General features: G+C 39.8%; 1 protein-coding gene across 3 annotated transcripts in view; it reads left to right on the forward strand.

Annotated features, from left to right (window-relative positions):
• Window positions 1–19,322, forward strand: part of otog (otogelin) — a 72,017-nt gene that overhangs the window by 11,368 nt on the left and 41,327 nt on the right. For all 3 annotated transcript variants that reach the window (XM_081605503.1, XM_081605501.1, XM_081605502.1), the window contains exons 6-20: window positions 218–375; window positions 1,221–1,342; window positions 1,417–1,625; window positions 2,789–2,919; window positions 3,039–3,145; window positions 4,014–4,123; window positions 7,078–7,203; window positions 7,310–7,418; window positions 8,524–8,570; window positions 10,506–10,651; window positions 11,834–11,966; window positions 13,443–13,620; window positions 16,561–16,685; window positions 17,586–17,798; window positions 17,882–18,047. In XM_081605503.1, the coding sequence (XP_081461629.1) occupies window positions 218–375; window positions 1,221–1,342; window positions 1,417–1,625; window positions 2,789–2,919; window positions 3,039–3,145; window positions 4,014–4,123; window positions 7,078–7,203; window positions 7,310–7,418; window positions 8,524–8,570; window positions 10,506–10,651; window positions 11,834–11,966; window positions 13,443–13,620; window positions 16,561–16,685; window positions 17,586–17,798; window positions 17,882–18,047 (2,080 nt within the window). The remainder of the gene's footprint in view (window positions 1–217; window positions 376–1,220; window positions 1,343–1,416; window positions 1,626–2,788; window positions 2,920–3,038; window positions 3,146–4,013; window positions 4,124–7,077; window positions 7,204–7,309; window positions 7,419–8,523; window positions 8,571–10,505; window positions 10,652–11,833; window positions 11,967–13,442; window positions 13,621–16,560; window positions 16,686–17,585; window positions 17,799–17,881; window positions 18,048–19,322) is intronic.

A 19,322-nucleotide genomic window follows, 5' to 3' on the forward strand; every position in this document is an offset into this window, starting at 1 on the left:
TATTGGAGTTTACTTTAAGTAAATACTTTTTAAAGGTTTGTCAGCAAACAGGAATGATGTGTTATTGACCTATTTGTGTTCAGCAGCCATCACTAAAATACTTTGGTTAATCTATTCCCGTTTTTCAGTCTAGAAAATCCTTAAACTCGTGCGTCGTGTTTTAATGATTGTAATAATTTCAACAGATATTTTCATTATTTTCTCGTTGCTTGCCCAGTCCCAAATCTCGGCTTTGAGAGGGAGATGACCTGCAGGACGTGGGGTCAGTACAACTTTGAGACCTTTGACGGTCTCTACTTCCACTTCCCTGGCCGATGCACGTACACGCTGCTGCGGGACTGCGAGGAAACCACCCAGGCCAGCATTGTTGTCCAGGTTGGTTCACACTAAACAAATCCTCACGACTTTGAGAAGCTCAGAAGTTTCTCTATCTGGTTCGTTACCCTCTTAGTATCAATCCCAGCCTGAGGAAAGTTTGTTCTTAAGTTGATTCAAAGGATAATTAGAATCAATTACCTTTAAATACTGCAATTTCCCAGAATGCCTTGAAAGTACCTGGAACAGACGAGGGCTTTGTTTCCATGAAAACGCAGGGGATACTTTATCTCTGCCTGGGAAAACCAAAACACGCATTTTGATTACTGATTGATTTTTTTTTTCAATCACAATTTTATCACAACCAAGAACATGATGGCAAAACTTTAGATTCTATTTTCTTCCAGGTAAACAAACCAATACTTTTCAGTGAAGGACATAAAATTACAAACTGCTTAAAAATCAGGTTCCATCTTAAAACGGTGCATTTTTCAAAATCCTTCAAATTTGTTTTAGTCTCTACAAGTTATGTTTTGCTGTAAACTAAATATTTAGCTTGCTAACTAAATATTTAGTTTTGAGCTAAATCTTTAGTTTGAAGTTAAATATTTACCTTGTAAACTAAATGTTTAGCTTGGTAACTAAATATTTAGTTAGCTATTTAGTGTTGTCAGGGGATCCTGTGCTTAGTTGAAGATGGCCATGTAAAAAACAGAAAATTAAGTTTGGTTTTAAACCGAACATTTCAATGGCTCTGTGCACAGCACTGCTTACTGCTATTGTTTAACGGAGTACTAGGATGGTGTTTAGTTTTTTAAATAATGCTTGCAGCAGCTTTGCAGTAGTTTCTAAAGCCAACCTGTTGGCCTTTAGACGTTTACGTTCCCGGATTTGGACATTTGCAGGTCCACAATGACCCAAACTGCGACTCGGCTCCCTACGCCTGTCAGCGGTCCGTTAGCCTCTTCCTGCCCTGGGACGGCGAGATACGACTCCACGCCACCAGCGTTACCTTCAAAGGTCAAAGGTTAGAGATCTACCAGTGCTTGCTGTCCGTGTGCTTCACTTTACATCTTCATGTATGAAAATCTCTCTGTTTAGTCTGCAGCTTCCTCATCACATCCATGAGCTGCATCTGGAGCAGATTTCCCAGTATGTGCTGGTGACACAGCAGCAGGGCTTCACACTGGCCTGGGAGGGGCGGAGCGGATCGGTCTACATTAAACTCAGCCCGGAGTTCGTGGGCCGGACCTGCGGCCTGTGCGGAAACTTCAATGCAGACATTCAGGACGACCTGAAGACGAGCTACGGTAAATAAAAACCTAAAGCTGACTGATTTTGTTTCCTTGAAAAGGTAAGGATAGATCCAATCATTCTTAGATAATGAAAATGTAGTTTAATTTACGGCGTCTTGTCACCTGAAATATAAATAAGCTGCTGCTGGCCACGCCCCCCAACTCAACGCTTACACTTGCATGTGAAAATGGCTGCAAACAGATGCTCAATTCTACAACTGTACATCTTTTAAAAGCAGAAGTTCAGCCTCCTGTGCAACCAACAAAAATGCGGCAAGTGGTTTTGGTTTCTGGAGGGTTAGTCAACAACAAAACACTTTGTCTTTTCCAGCAGCCATTGTACAGCGGTAAAACCAGATGACCAAATGAGCTGGAGCTCAGCTCAGGTTGCTAGGTAACGGTGCAGTGCCCGTTGAATGTGATTCGTTGAAAGATTTTGAAATGACAAATTTTCCAGACACTAAAAATCATTATGGGGGACCTATTGTGCAAAATTCCCTTTTTGCATGTTTTTGTTCTTCCAACTGTTTCTAAAAACAGTTAAAGCGATTAAACCACCAAGTCGTTATAAACTAATGTTTTTTGGAGTCTGGAAAACAAGCCGTTCAAAAAACCTCCGGGATGTTATCTCACAAATCAGCAGACACTGCTCTGTTACCTAGCAACCCAGATGGAACTCCAGCACGTTTGGTCAGCTGGTTTTACTGCTGTGTCCCCTGTACAATGGCTGCTGGAAAAAAATAAGTGTTTGGTTGTTGATTTACAATCCAGAAACCACCTGCTACATTATTGTTGGTTGTGCAGGAGGCTCTACTTCTGCTTTTCAAAGACCTACGGTTGTATAATTGTGCATCTCTTTACAGCCAATTTAACATGCGACTGCAGAGGTTGAGTTGGGGTCGTGGTCAGCAGCAGGTTATTTTGATTTAAAGTGACAGAGGCCATAAATTAGACAAACGTTTCATCATCTAAGAATGACTTTGTGTAAAAAAAAAATAAAAAAATTTATAGACCTATCCTAACCTGTTTAAGGAAGCATAACAGGTCACTTTTAACTTGTTGCCAAAACAAATGTATATATATATATGTTTTAAGTGCTTGGGCTGCTTTTAGAAGTATAAAAACACGTAAAAAGTGAGCTGGCTCACAGTCAGGCTGAGTGTTTTCCTGCCGCTCAGGTGTGCTGACTCCAGACGTAGAGATGTTTGGGAACAGCTGGATGGAGATGGAACCCCACCAGGACCCATGTCCCCATGTTCCCTCTGCGTTCCCGTCGCCCTGCGCTGGCGCTGAAACTCAAATCCTCCTGGTGAGACGGGAAAAGAAGGATGAATAATTCCCACATCCAACCCTGAAACAAAGTAAAGCCTGATGTATTTTACAGTTTTGTCTGGAGAAGCTTTTCTGTTTGGCTTGTTTTGGCTGCAGAAAGTGGAGGAAGTGTGTGCGGCGCTGCTGGACCCGCCTTTCCAGAGCTGCCATGACTTTGTGAGTCCGCTGTCCTACATGGCCAGCTGCTCCAACGACCTCTGCATGTAAGAACAACCGGTCGCAATCTCTACTGCTGAAAGAGACTGCAATTATTTTTATTTTATCCTCCTGGAAACACAAGGCTTTGACTAGACCACAGGGGTCCACAATTTTTGTCACAAGGGCCAAAAATCATCAAGAATAATAAGGAGAAATAAAATACTGTGATTTTTTTATCTTTTATTTTACCAGTTTGACGATTTTTAAATTAAAATTAAATAATAGAGCATTTTTCTGTCAATTCTGAGAAATAAAAACAAGATTTAGGTCATTTTAATTAAAAAGTATTTAGCTATTTAATTAAAATGAGTTTAGTTTGATAAATTCATTAAAAGCATCAAGACCTTTAATCTATATTCAAGAATTATTAACTTAAATCAAGCCGCTATATCTTGCTGAAAAGTATAAGTTATTGTTTTTCTTGTTTCAAGTGTACAAAGACATTTGTACTAAAAAGTAGACCAAAAATAGATGGTAGGGTTTTATATTGCTGCAGTTTGGTGTTTATAATAGATAAGAAGAAATGGAGACTCTGGAATGATTTCACTCCTTTAAAAAATATGTGGATTAAACTTAAAGCTGCATTTTTTTCAATTTTACAATTAAATTTTTGAACTTTTTGTCATTTTTTACAAGGATCTGACCTGGGGAATGCCTGTTTGTGTTATATTTGCACCCATTTGTGTGTTTTTGAAATTGATTCAGCCCCAGTAATCTGCTCCACACACTCAGTGATTTGTCTTTTTGTTTACGGCAGCGCAGGCTTTGGGTTGTAATTTTGAGTCGGACCAGCCCAGTGAACCAGGGTTGTGTAACCACACCTCTCCTGGCTCCGCTCGAACAGTCCTTTTCTGTCTTTTCACTCCGTTGAAGGTCGGGTCCCAGCGGCGATGTGGTATGCCAGGTGTTCAGCGAATACGCTCGAGCCTGCGCCCATGCTGACCACCCACTGCACAACTGGAGGCAGCGCATTCCTCAGTGTGGTACGCTTTCACTCGCATTTAGTCAAGAAACAACCAAACTCTACTAATCATGCTCTGATGTGCAGCTTTGTAGCTGGCAAGATTTGATTTTCTGTCAAAATTACCAACCATTTGGGGCGGGTAATATGCAGAGTGTGAGTTAAGCGGCTGCCTAGAGCCCCCCCACACCACCAGAGGGCCCCCAAGAGCATCAAACTAGCATGACAAAAACATATATATATTTACAATAACATTGAATAATAAAACTAGATGCTATTACATCTAGTAAACAGTTGTACTTGTTGCATGAATAATTGTTAATTTCTTCCTGTTAATGGCTGTTGGGGAAATATAAGATATCAAACTTGTTTTCTTGTTAATTGTAAATTAAGTGTTTATCAGCTGATGTTACTTTCAAATACCACGATAAATGTCAGTTTATTATTATTGAACTAACAACGACATTAAGAGCGATTTACTATTTGTTTTTTGTAGGTAACTTTGGTTATGGCTGTGACTACATGACACAACAATCATATCTCAACAAATATTACTCTTGAAAAAATAACAATCAATCAAATTTTATTTGTATAGCACATTTCAGCAGCAAGCCATTTCAAAGTGCTTTACATGATTAAAATAGAAACAGCATGTGACATTGAATAAACAGTGAGAAAGAGAAAGAGATTTAAAGATAAAAACATTAAAACCCGCACCCCTTTTAGGACTTCAGTAAAACGTCGTTTAACTGGGCTTAAACCTCAGAGTTTTAGTTAAAACGCTGTTTAACAAGGGTACTCAAAACCTCAGTTTTAGTTAAAACGCTGTTTAACAAGGGTACTCAAAACCTCAGTTTTAGTTAAAACGCTGTTTAACAAGGGTACTCAAAACCTCAGTTTTAGTTAAAACGCTGTTTAACAAGGGTACTCAAAACCTCAGTTTTAGTTAAAACGCTGTTTAACAAGGGTACTCAAAACCTCTGAGTTTTAGTTAAAACGCTGTTTAACAAGGGTACTCAAAACATCTGAGTTTTAGTTAAAACGCTGTTTAACAAGGGTACTCAAAACCTCAGTTTTAGTTAAAACGCTGTTTAACAAGGGTACTCAAAACCTCAGTTTTAGTTAAAACGCTGTTTAACAAGGGTACTCAAAACCTCTGAGTTTTAGTTAAAACGCTGTTTAACAAGGGTACTCAAAACATCTGAGTTTTAGTTAAAACGCTGTTTAACAAGGGTACTCAAAACCTCAGTTTTAGTTAAAACGCTGTTTAACAAGGGTACTCAAAACCTCAGTTTTAGTTAAAACGCTGTTTAACAAGGGTACTCAAAACCTCAGTTTTAGTTAAAACGCTGTTTAACAAGGGTACTCAAAACCTCAGTTTTAGTTAAAACGCTGTTTAACAAGGGTACTCAAAACCTCTGAGTTTTAGTTAAAACGCTGTTTAACAAGGGTACTCAAAACATCTGAGTTTTAGTTAAAACGCTGTTTAACAAGGGTACTCAAAACCTCTGAGTTTTAGTTAAAACGTTGTTTAACAAGGGTAACTTTAGTTAAACGACGTTTAACTGGGTCGTTTTCCAGGGGGCTTTACATCATTAAAACGTAGAAAAGAAATAAAAAGAAATTTATAAACATTAAAGACATCATGTGACATTAAAAAGAGATAAAAAAAACCCCCAAAACCTGAGAGTTTTAGTTAAAACGCTGTTTAACAAGGATACTCAAAACCTCAGATGTAGCCCTTTTAAAATTCACCTACGTTTCTGTAGCTGACTCCAACTTCTAGGTTTTTAGTTGAACTCCGCCAACTGGGACTCTAAACCCTGCAGAACTGTAGTTATACGTCGTTTAACTGGGACGTTAAAGTATGCTTCTTTAGGACACCAGTCATATGTACAGAAATGTGACTGGTATCACTAAACTGCACACAGTAACTGCATTTAATCCTGTTTTCACATTTATTGATATTCTCAATAATAAAAAAAAACTTTGGTGAAAATTGTAAAATTAAAAATCCTAAGGATATGGACATAGTAGTAATTGGAATTTATTGTGACAACATAAATCAAAATCAATATCCACCCCTATCTAGTAGTGGATTAGAAACCTCTTAGAACTTCCGTATGTCCCGATTCCGAATCCAAGTCCTTTGATTTTGATTATTAGCCGATCCAAGACTTCAAAGATACATTTAAAAATCTAAGAGCGAAGAAACAAATCCAGAAAGTACGTTATTTTTTATTTGATCCACTTTATTTATCATTTAGCAGAACACTGAGTTTGCGTGAATAAAATGCAAGTAATTATTTTGGCTTTGGTTGTTTAAAAAAAAAAAAACATAACATTGTTTGGCAACCGCCAAGGATAATCGGGATGTTTGCGCATGCGTGTTTACATCCTCTCTTCTCTATCACAGGCTGTGGCACGACAATAGCGCTGCTCTCATTGCTCGCTGTAACTGCACAGATTTTTGGCCGTTTTGTTGTTTATGTCCCCAGACAAAGTTGCTAGACTTGTAGCTAGTCACTTTTTAAAAAATAAAGTCGTTAGAGGGGTCACTAAATTCGGCTAAGACGTAGCTAAGTTAGCAGCTGTGTTCCCACTTCAAGCTAATGCCCATCTATGCTAATGCCTATTTTGCTTCACTTTACGGCAGTCACTGCTGCAAAGTGCTGCGCATGTGATGTTTCCAGACAGTCTGACTGGTGTGACTCCTTACCACCACATAAAGGTAGATATTAACTGTTGTTAATAGTATTTAGGTTTAAAAATAATTATACATATCAAACTGATTCCTGATCCGGATGTACGCCGGATTTTGATCGAATCTAGACCACGATTTCCAATCACGTGATCGGATCGGGACATCCCTAGTTCTTAATGCCCTGCAGGTATTTCTTGAGAAAAACAGTCAGGATCAGTCCATTTGTGACTGTTTCAAGTCAAAATGTTTTGAAACTCTTTTTCTGTGACCAGTGAAGCAGTGTCCTCTGGGGCTGCAGTACAGGGAATGCATCAGCTGCTGCCCAGAGACATGCAACCTGGAGCGGACATGCATAGACAGCAAGCTGGCCTGCTTAGATGGATGCTACTGTCCTGAAGGTAAACTGTTGGATGCATTATTCAACACAAGTTTTTCCGACTTATGTTTTCACAGTAGCTTATTATATTTTTTTAATTCCTGAGTTTTCTCTGTATGTGTCCCCAGGTCTGATTTATGAGGAAGGGAGTTGTGTGGCCCCGGCTGACTGTCCCTGTGAATACCACGGCATGTTTTATCCCTCTGGACAAACTCTGCAGGAAGAATGCAACAACTGGTGAGCATCAAATAACTTCTCCCTGCTGCTTTTTCTTAAATATTTTGGGTTTTACTGTTTCAAAGTATTGCATTGAAAACTTTTCGATGTTAATTTAAATTTAAGGCTGGAGGATATGACGGAAAAACGTATCACCGTATAAGGGTTTTGTATCCGTCAATACACTGCAAAAACATCAAATATTACAGAGTATATATTAGTACACTTGAAATAAGAGAAAAGGAACTTAGAAGTAGCTTTTTAGCAAAATAAGGAGTTTGTTTTAAGTCTATAAACTTAAAACAAGTTCATATTGATGAAAATATTCCAAATCCAAGTCCTTTGGATTCTGAAAACATGTGAACAAAACATTTTTCACATGTTTTCACTTTAACATGTGAAAAATGTCTTATGAGTGAAAACTAGCACTTTTGTGTATAAATATTAAGGAATTAATGACTTAAAATAAGCTCCTATATCTAGATAAAAATTTAGTTGTAAGTTAGTTTATCTTATTTCAAGTGTACAAATATATTTGCACTAAAAACTTGACAAAAAAAAAACAAGGTAAGATTTTGTGTTTTTGCAGATTATAGATAGTTATTGATTAGCGTTTTGTTTTAAATATCTGAAACGTTCCTGTTTTATCCACAGTTTTAATTCCAGACCGTAAACTGCTACTACTACCACTCAGCAGGTTGTTGCTAAGTAACCAGAGGTTACTCTCCAAGTTGTTGCTAGGTTACCAAAGAGTGAGCGAGTTAAAGCAGCTAAAGTCAGAAAAGAGGTGATCCAAGTTAAAAAATTTAGTTTATTTGTTATAAGTTATCAAATTAAGTTTATCCAAGTAGATATATTAAATTAGTTAAGTTAAACAAAAGTAAATGAATTTAGTTTTAGAAAACTTAATTTGAATATATTTAACAAACTAACTCAATGTTTAAGTTGGACATTCTTGTCCATGGGTTACATTTTTTTATTCCTGCAAACAGAATCTGCTCTTTTCCTAACAGCTGCATTCGGTCCCTTTAATCTGCTGGGATCTGACCGCCTGTGTGTCCAGTTTCTGCCGGTAATCCTGCCATTAGCTCAGCCTTTCATGTGGATTTCTCTGCTCTCTTTGCAGCACATGTGAGGGTGGAGTGTGGAACTGCACCGACCACACATGCCCAGGTTTGTGCTTTTCCTCCAACTGCATGCAATAATGACTTTTTAATTAATAAAGGTCATACAAGAAGAACTGATTTTCATAGTTTGTAAATGCTTTACAGTAAGGTTGCAGCTAACGATCGTTTTAGTGTCGAATATTCTTTAGATTATTCTGGCGATTAATTGATTAAATTAAAATTCATATTCAAAAATACACAAAAAACAACATTTTACCAAGTATTTTAGATCTAGTTTCTAATGCAAATATCTTATTACACTGGAAATAAGACAAAACAAACTTAAAAGTAACTTTTCAGCAAGACATAGGAGCGCATTTAAAAAAAAAAAATCCTTAGTATTGATTAAAAAGTAGATGATTTAACTTATAACTAGTCCCTTTTTATCATTTTAAGGGAATTATTTTCATAAAATAAGCTCACATTGCTGAAAAAGTTAGTTTGGTCTTATTCCAATTGTTCTAAGATATTTGGGTTCTACTTTACAACTAGAAAATACCTGAAGAAATTTAAATAGGGCCTGCTGAAATGTGCATGTCACTTCAGATCCAGCACTGTATCTATAGCTCACAATGCTGGACTTCACCTTTTTAAGTATCAGGATCTTATCCGTGCAATACTGTCATAGTGAACATGTTCACCACCAAAGAGCAATGACTGGAGCATTTGCCACGTCTATCACCATAATGCTAAAGCTGATCTGTTTCGCAGCTATAGTACAAGAGCTGAACCACATGCACATTGAAAATTTGTCCGGGACTGACGACTGTAAGTCTCACACATATCGTTCTCACTCACGGTCCAAAATAAAAAACATACAGTCGGTAATTCTTTATTTCTAAAAAAATGTTCAGCCTTCACACTAAGGATTTTAATTCACACTCAAAAATTCAGAGAAATAATCATTTTAACTAAGCAAAATATGAATAGTCACAGGAAATATATATTCTTCCCACAATGCATTGTGAGACCTCTTTCTGCTCACTGCGGCTCTCTGGGACCCGTTGCTATGGTAATTAATTATGTGCAGCTGGGCTGACTCTCTCTGTCAGACAGTATGCTAGAGACAGAGTTTCTATACTTGTGAGACACCCAGTGTCGGTCTCAAGGACGCTGACAAAAAACCAAAAGCCCTAGCAAATTTTTGAAAACATTTTACGGGAGCAGGCCCGTGTATCTATGTCATGACCAACTTTTAGACCAATAGGGCGATATTTATGCCTGTGAGAGGCAGTTAAAAAGAGTTTTGGAGTCAGAAATCCACTGTGCTGTGTGTGGGTTTCAGAGAGAAAGATTACAGATTCTGTGAGACACTCTGCCTCAAATTTTCTCATTTTTATCAATTTATGTCGTCATTTCAACTCATAATCCCACTAAAAGTAAAAGCTCCCTTCTCGGGATCAAGCCGCACGTTTTGATACCACTTTTGTGGGGGTTATTATTATTATCGGTCACGGAAGAATAATAAATAATAAAGAGACATTCTATTAGGTGTAGCTCAATAAGTTCCTGCTTTGCATTGCATAGCAGGCCCTAATAAGGCTCTTCTTATAAATGCTAATAAGTATGTTATTAATTAATCTCTAAGCATTTCATTATGGAAAGTGAAGGGTGAGAAGGAGACAAAATCTGCCAGTTTCTTGCCAAATAGTGAACCAAATCTGTTCCCCTATGTATTTTATTTACACTAAACATTTCTACCTTGTAAGCACAATAAGCATTTAGCATACAGCCTCCTTCTCACCCTTACTTAATGGATAATAAACAGTTACTAATGATTTATGAAGTGCTTATAGATTAATTCTGTAAACGTTTTATTAGTCATCTGTCAGGGAAGCCTTACTGTCTATTTGCACTAGAAACTAGGCAACAATAATTAGTAAGATGTTGTGTTTTTGCATATTCGTGTGCAGAAGTAAAGTTGAAAAATGCTTTTTTCCAGGGGAATGCTCGGTTACAGGCGATATGTACTTCCAGTCGTTTGACGGGAGGATGTTCACCTTCCCTGCGACATGTCAGTACGTCCTCGCCAAAAGTCGCAACTCAGGGAAATTCGCCGTCACCATCCAGAACGCCCCCTGCGGAGCCGTGAGTCACTCCTAACCTGATATTTCTTTTACTGCGGCTCCTGTTGGCTCGGGTTGCAATTTGTCCATCATGTAGATCATATCAGAATTTAAGTGCTCAATAATCCCTGCTGAGTCGAGGGTTTTGACTGCAGGAGTAGATAATCAGCAAGAAAAGTGACAAAAGACTGAGGGCTTCTTCTCCTCTCCGCTGGGTTTCCCAGCAGAGCGAGGGAGAGGTGAGATATAAGATGTCCCACTCATCAGAGCAGAGACCTCTAACAGCCAGCAGGATTAGCTTATCTGGCCCGACTGACAGAGCCGTGGGAGAGGGAGGGGCGGCGGCTCTGGACAGAGAGGAGGTTATGTAGGAGAAGCAGGAGGTGAATGATGGGAAGGGGAGGTAAAAGTGGGGAGGGTAGAGGTGGGCGCTAAAACCTCTGGGCTGTGGAGCCACTTATGAAAGGAACGATTCATCTGAAAACATCAGAGCACTTCAGAAGCGAAAGTGATGCAGCTTTTATCATTTAAATCGGCGGATTTTACACTACAGGTGACCTGTTATGCTTCCTTAAACATGTTAGGAAAGGTTTATTCACTTTACAAAACATTTTTATTACAGTTTTTCACATAATCATTCTTAAATAATGAGATTTTAGTCTGCTCAGTGCTTCCTTAGTGCATTTGAAATAAGACAAAACTAACTTACAGTAACTTTAAAGTAAGAAATAAGAGCTTATTTAAAGAGTGAATAAATCTTGAATATTGATTAAAAAGTTCTGGCAGATTATTTGTTGTTGTTGTAAGTAAAATAATCTGCCAGTGCGACTAGTACTTTCTTATCAATATTAAGGAAATATTAAAACAAGCTCTTATATCTTGCTGAAAAGTGCCTTGTAAGTTAATATTGTCTTATTTCACTAAACGTGCACTAAGATAGTTGCACTAGAAACTAGACTTAAAAAAGCTGCAGTTTGCACAGACCCGATTCCAACAGCCACAACCTGGATTTCTCTTATTCCAGAAGAAAAGTGTATTTGTTGTTGCTAAATGCTGTATTTGTTGTTGCTTAAAGGTCCATATCCACATTATCTCATTTTGTGGGACAGAGTTTTTCATCCTGACTGCTTTTGTACTTTTGCTCTCTTTGTGTCTCCTGAATCTTCTTCTGTTTGGGAAAACGTCCATCTTGTCTCGATTGCAGAATCTAGACGGGGCCTGCATCCAATCAGTTAACCTGGTCATTGACGAGGATCCAAGGACTGAGATCACACTGAGTCACGTCGGCGAGGTCTTCATGGCCGGCCAGTACCGCGTCTCGCTGCCCTATTCTGACGGTACTGTCCCTCGTCTTTCATCGCCGTCCGCCATTGTCTCGTCCAGGACTCTTTCAGCACTCATGCTGGAGGCAGATTGAATGACAGCTGTGCTATTGAGGAAATATTTTCCCAATGCAGAGCTGTTCAGTTCCTGCATTGTGAGCAGAAAATGCCGTCCCCTCTGAGTGTTGCTCTCATTACACGCCGGCGTCTTGGTGGTCAAATCAATGCTCTTTTGTGTGTCTTATGTGAAGCTGCGTGATACTTGATACATAAATGAATAACATCAACATTTATACTTTATGTTCTGTCCCAGGAGCTGGCTGATAACATCCTCTGTCTGTGTAACCAACAATCATAACTCCACTAGATTAATAAAAATAAATTCAAATAAATGCAAGAATAAATGACGTATTGTAATTACAAAATAAATCGAGTTCAATACGGTTAAAGGAAACTCAGATTATCATTTTACACAGATTGGAAAGATCTTTCCATCTAATGAAGCCTAGAGAGTTACACTGCAAAAACACTAAATCTTATGTTTGGTCTAGTTTTTGGTGCAACTATTTTAGTAAAACAGAACAAACTTAAATGTAACTTTTCAGCAAGATATTTTAAGTCAATAATTCCTTAATTTTGATGAAAAAGTACTACCATAGTTCCATAGGCAGATTACTTATAGCAAGAGAAAAATGTCTTATTTACTTACAAGTTGCTATATCTTTCTGAAAATTTACTTGTTTTGTCTTATTTCAAGTGTACTAAGATTTTTGCACAGATTTAGCTCAGGGGTGGGCAACTCCAGGCCTGGAGGTCGGTCTCCTGCAACTTTTAGGTGCATCTCTACTTCAACACACCTGAGTCAAATAATGAGGTCGTTAGCAGGACTCTGGAGAACCTGACTGCACTTAGGAGGTGATTCAGCTGTTGGATTCAAGTGTGTTGGACCAGGGAAACGTCTAGAGTTGCAGGACACCGGCCCTCCAGGACCAGGATATTACTCCCCTGGACTAGACCACAAATACTTGGTAGGATTTTGTTTTTGCAGTGTACCTTCTGATTTTAGTTACCCATAAGGCGGCAACAGTGGGATGATTATTGACTGCCCCAAAAGCAGGAAGTGGACTACATCGCAGGGCATTCTGGGTAAATACAACAAAAACAAGCTAATCTAGAGCTAGCGGGAGAAATGGTTTGTGGTCTCTAGCCAAAAACAAAAGAGAAATCCTACATTTTTTGGTTCAAGTTTCATCATGAAGGAAGTTGTGTTCAGTGTCTCATTCAGAGGTTTTTGGGTCTTCAATGGTTTTTGTGTCCAGCGCCCCTACAGGCGAGGAGGGGAACAGGTTTTTAATTAGATTGAATCGTTTGACGATGTGAAAGAGAACGGCAGCAGCTGAAAATGTAATAAATGTTGCAGTTTTGGTCCCTACCTGAGTCTGCCGGACTGTCAGGTGTGGAACCAGCCTTGATGTCCTCGTTCTCCCACAGATATCTTCCACATCCAGGAGCTGTCGTCCATGTTCCTCCAGGTGAGGACGGCGTTCGGCCTGCATCTGCAGTACAGCTGGACGGAGTTTCGTCTCTACCTGCAGGCCGACGAGACGTGGAAAGACGACACGGTGGGGCTGTGCGGCACCTTCAATGGCAACACTCAGGACGACTTCCTGTAAGTGTGTGACGGCTGCCCTTTGACCCCTCCTGCGCCCTCCGTTGACCCTTCCCTCCTCCCTTTTGACGATTAAGAGCGATGGAGCGCGCACTCCTGTTTCAGGTGACAGGAGGGAGGTGAAGTGCTCTTCCCCTCTGTAATGCACACGAGTCGGCATCAAAAGACGCGCTCTCTGATCAGCTCTTTTAGGCCGGCCAGATGAGCGCCCGACTGGACACGCCGCTCCAACAAGGAATTTACTGTTAGTGGAAAAGGGGCTCCACTGTGCCGACCATAATGTGCCGGATGTTGTCTGACAGCTGTAAGTGGATATACATCACCGCCGGTGGCTGAAGGGGCAGCTATAGGAAAACTGAGGCTACAGCCATCCCTTTACATTAAATAGCTGTTTGTGCATAATGTTCACAGGAAGACGGCACCTTTCTGTGGCTAATCTCATTTCAAACAGAAAAATGCAATGAATTATGGGAACTGGACAGGTTGCTGGTGTCACTGTCGTATGGCTGACATCGGAAATGGATCAGAACTTTTTTAACAGATGTCAAATTTTATTCAACTGAAAGTTTATAAAACTGCTAAGTAGGTTTGATCAATAACAATATATATTGAGATAGATACGTGATCAATATCAATACATCTGATAAAACAGTGGTCCCCAACCCCCGGTTAGTGGACCGGTACAGGTCCGTGGACCAATTGGCACCGGGCCGCGCAAGAAATAATTAAATATTTCTGTTTTATGTATTATTTGAGTCTGGAGGATCTTTTATTTTGAAAATCCTTTAACCGGATTCTCTCGGTTACTTGCGCGCCAACACTGAGGCCACAAGCAGCAAAATGAGTAAGAAACAAATCAGATGTCTTTGGAAAGTTTCTTTGCTGAAGGGGAAAAGGCCCAGAGAAGAGACAGGAGAATGGATTTATCCCGGACCGGTAGGTGAGTCCCACATTACAAGCCGCTCTGCGTAACATGCGGCGACCGGCTGCTAATGAGGCAATGAAGCTTCAAGCTGCTTTGCCACGTAGAGACCAACAGGCTGTGGATATAAGCAACACTTCGGGTGTTATTGTTTCTCATCACTCCCAGATGGGACCGTCTTGTTGCAGAGAAACAAGCTCAGGGCTTCGTTAGTCATTATTGTGAGTTAAAATTTTCGCGAAAATAAAATGTTCGTTTTTGTGGCGCATCTGTATCTTATTTTGAAGAGATATATAAACGTTACCATAGCGACCAGAGTTAGAGTGTTTGGGCAGTGGTCGAGAGGAGATGAGTAGAGCTTGTGAGTCTTAAGTCTGGTTTAGATGGAAAGATTTAAGAATTGTCGGCCGATTCTCCAAATCTCTGTGACCACAGAGCTGATAAAAGTCCAACAGGTTCGATCGGTTCGTGTCTCCAGCCACACGGCAGGAACCGATTCCAGTAATGAACATCACGATTCCAGAAGAAAATCCACAAAACTCCCACCATAGCATACGGGAATTTAGAATAACCAAACACGGATGACGATGTAGAAGCAGTAGTGATAGTTTGTGGAGTCATTTTAAGAGATAAAAGACGTAATAAAAAGAAAAGGTGGTGGATAAAAGACGACGGAAGCAGCCGCTCTATTTGCTGCCCTATGATTTGGAGGTGACTGTTTTTTTACAGTTAACATTTTTAACTGAATAAACATAAACATATATAATAATGACCTTTAGATTTAATAATAAACATTTCCACATATCATCTCCGATATCCACCGGACTCTCAGTTGCGCGATATGTCAGCTGTTTGGGATTCCCCTCTGTTCTGACGTCACCGCGCTTTCTGATTGGCTACCTGTCACATTCAGCAGGTCGTATTCTCGTTCCCAGACAAGAAAAACCCCACAGGCTGCAATAAAAAGTCCAAGACAACCCAAATTGGGTATATTCAGGATTTAGCGGGAACACCAACATGCAGAGGCCTTATCTGACGGTTCACGCCCCTCCCACTCCCCGAATATTCAATATATAGAATTGGAACTCCAATCCAGAATCGCTTGGCATTCTGGGACATGTAGGCAGAGGAAAGGCTTTACTACTTTACTAATATTTTAATATTACTATAATATTACTGTAATATCACTTTATTTATTTATTTATTACACAAATTTATTTTTTATTTGTGTGATAAATTTCTTCTTCTGGGACCTGACTCCGTATTTCGTACCACAAACAATCAAAGGTGACGATAAAAAATCTTTTAATCCTTTAGCTAAGCTAGGTTGTTGGCATCAACCAACTCTCTCACTCTCTGGTTACCTAGCAACTCATTCATTCTTTGGTTACCTAGCAACAACTTGCTGAGGAACTGAGTCATAACTGCTTAAAAATTGAAATAATGGGATGGAATGGAAACTGTGGATAAAACAGGAAACAGTTTGGCAGTATTTCAGATATCTAGAACAAAAAAACTAATCAATAATTATCAGAATCGACTGATTAGAAATACCTATGTTATGGTACATTTTTTTTATATCGTCCAGCCCTGCAGCTAAGTAAATCATTGTAGGAGAAGCTAAGTGCTAAGCATTTTCAAAGTTAGCAAAAATGCTAATGCGCTAAAAGAGAACTGCACTGCAAAAACGCAAAATCTTACCGAGTATTTTTTGTCGAGTTTCTCACGAAAATATCTTGGTGCACTTAAAAAATTTTAAATAACTTTTCAAAAAGAGACAGGAGGTTTTTTAAAATCAATAATTCCTTGGATCTACTTCCACTGGTAGATGTTCTTACTTGTAGCATAAAAAAAATGTCAGAATGCCAGAATAATCTCCCAGTGGAACCAGTACGTTTAAAAAAAATCAGTATTAAGGAAGAATGACTTCTCCAACTTGTGTAAGTCTGCTGTGAAGAACCCAGATTATTGTTTTAAGGTCTGATGACGCTCAATGTGGTGATCTGGATCTCCTGCAGATCTCCCTCAGGAATGATCGAGAGCACCCCTCACCTGTTTGGAAATGCCTGGAAGGTGTCGTCAGCCTGCTCCCTCAGCCTGAGCTCGCCTCCACTCGACCCCTGTGACACCCACCAGCAGGCCGGTTCGTTTCTCTAATTCATGTTTCTGTCGACTGAAGAGGTTAATCATGCTAAATATCTGATTCTGTTTCCTTCTTTGACCCATTTCCAGGGGTTAAATATAAATTTGGGAAATGCAGCGCTTCATTTACTTTACATTTCCCATCAGTTGTTTAGCTGATTTTATTAATACGTCGTCGTGATGGAATTTGTACCATTTTAATATAACAATGTATAATTTCACACAAGGTGTTCTGGGTTTTCCGTAAAATGCAGGGACTTATCTGAGACTCTGGGATGAAATATAATGCAGTTAGTTTGCGTTTATATCTATGTAGTGATTGTGCGCCCCCTGAAATGCCGCCCTGGGTAACTTCCTGTATGCCTCATATCTTTAACCAGCACTAATCAGAGTGATTTCTTTTTAGAAAAGTTAATCTGTAAAAGGATAAACATTGGTGATTTGAATCTGTTGTCATGGAAATTAAACGCCGAGTGAAGTTTAGTGATGCTGGCTGTAATTAGCGCAGGTAGCGTAGCTAAAACTGTGCGTATTTGCATTGAACCTAAAGATTCCCACTTTAACTCTGAGATTTACAAAAGGGGCCCAACATTTTTGAATCCAGCATATTTTACGACACACTGTAGCTTAAACTCAAAAGCAATTTCACTGGACTCTAAAGCTGTTTTCAGTAGCAAAATTTCAAAATTTTGCTACTGAAAATAAAAGATGAAGTATTTCTATTAAGTATCATCTGCAAAACTTCAAATGTATGTATTCGGTTACATGCTGTAATAATTCAACAACGCCTCCAGGTCTGAACCTTAAAACTCTGTACTGGGAAAGTTGCATAGCGGGAAATGAAGTGATGTGAGAACCGTGATGAAACCCTCGTTCCTGTGTTTCCCCCGGCGGCGCTCAGTGACCTACGCCTCGGAGATGTGTGACATCCTGAACCAGGACCTGTTCGCCGCCTGTCATGAGTACCTGAGCCCAACGCCGTTCCACCTGCAGTGCCGCGCAGACACCTGCAGGTGCGGCACGCCCTGCCTCTGCTCCGCCCTGGCTCACTACGCTCGGCACTGCCGCAGGTTCTCCATCATCGTCGACTTCCGGGCGCACGTATCGGACTGTGGTGAGGATTCGGGAAAAAGATCTTTCATTTCTGCTTTTCTTACCATAATTCTAACTTCATTATGAAACTTCGTCCTCGCCCAGCTGTCGCCTGTCCTGCCACCATGCAGTATGGCACCTGTGTGTCGACCTGCCAGCGCCGCTGCTCCTCCCTGTCCGTCCCGCAGCACTGTGGGGGCGACTGCGAGGAGGGCTGCGTCTGCCCCCAGGGCTCCTTCTACAACCACCGAACACACACCTGTGTGCACAGGTATGACCACCAGTTCTCAGCCTGCTCAGTTCTCCAGAATGAGCTGCTTTATCAGAACAATTATTCACTTAAAACAAGCTCCAATATCTTGCTGAAAAGTTATTTGTACATTAGTTTTATATAATATATATGCGCCAGAAACTAAACCAAAAATACTTGGAAATATTTTGTGTTTTTGCAGTGAAACACTTGACTTTTTCAGTAGCCTTGGTACAGAACACCGTGGTGAAACCAGCTGACCAAACCTTCTGCTGGAGTTCTGCTTGGGTTGCTAGGTAACGGGCTGGGCTTAGCTAGGGTTGCTAGGTAACGGGCTGGGCTTAGCTAGGGTTGCTAGGTAACGGGCTGGGCTTAGCTAGGGTTGCTAGGTAACGGGCTGGGCTTAGCTAGGGTTGCTAGGTAACGGGCTGGGCTTAGCTCGGGTTGCTAGGTAACGGGCTGGGCTTAGCTCGGGTTGCTAGGTAACGGCAGAATGCCTGTGGAATGTGACTCAACAATTGTGAGGCTTTTGAAATGGCTCCAAAAAACATTAACTTGTTGCCAAAAAACTGCTGGGTGTTTTTTTTTTTTTTAAAGCGCTTGAACTGTTTTTACACTGTAAAAACGCAAAATCCAACCAAGTAATTTTGTTACACTTAGAATAAGCAAAACTAACTTACAAGTTATTTTGAGTTTGTTTCAAGTTAATAATTTCTTGATTTTGACATTTAACATTTTTACGATGTTATAAGGAAAATAATTTGCTAGAACTTTTTCTTCAATGTTACAGAATTATTGACTCAAAACAAACTCCTGTTTTTTGCTGAAATGTTTCTTGTACGTTAGTTTTGTTTTATTTCAAGGGTACTATGATATTTCTAAATAAAATGTAATTATTTCTCACTTTTATATTTAAGTATAAATATAAAAGTAAGATTATGTGTTTCTTTGCATATTCCATCTGCATTAGAAACTAGACATAAAACAATACTTGGTAAGAGTTTGTGTTTTTGCAGTGTATTTCTCCAGCTTTAGGTTTTCCTTCAGTTCCTGCAGTCGTTACAGTTACCTGTCTGCCTAATTTATTTGGTGTGAGTTAGTTTTTCTGTCGTTTAACTTGGTTTATATGCCTTCCTGATGCGTTTTGCTGAAAATCGTTTGGGTGTCGAGTGAGGAGTTTGAACCTCCGCCTTTGTGTTGGCTGCTGGAGCAGCTCCAGCGTTTTCCTTGCAGACGGCTGCTGAGCTGGAAGCTCTCCACCAAACAAACCCTCTCAGAGTGATATTTGTATCTGCT

The sequence above is a fragment of the Poecilia reticulata genome, chromosome 3 (assembly GCF_904066995.2).
Source record: "Poecilia reticulata chromosome 3, P_reticulata-male-v2, whole genome shotgun sequence".
In the NCBI taxonomy this organism is placed as follows: Eukaryota; Metazoa; Chordata; class Actinopteri; order Cyprinodontiformes; family Poeciliidae; genus Poecilia; species Poecilia reticulata.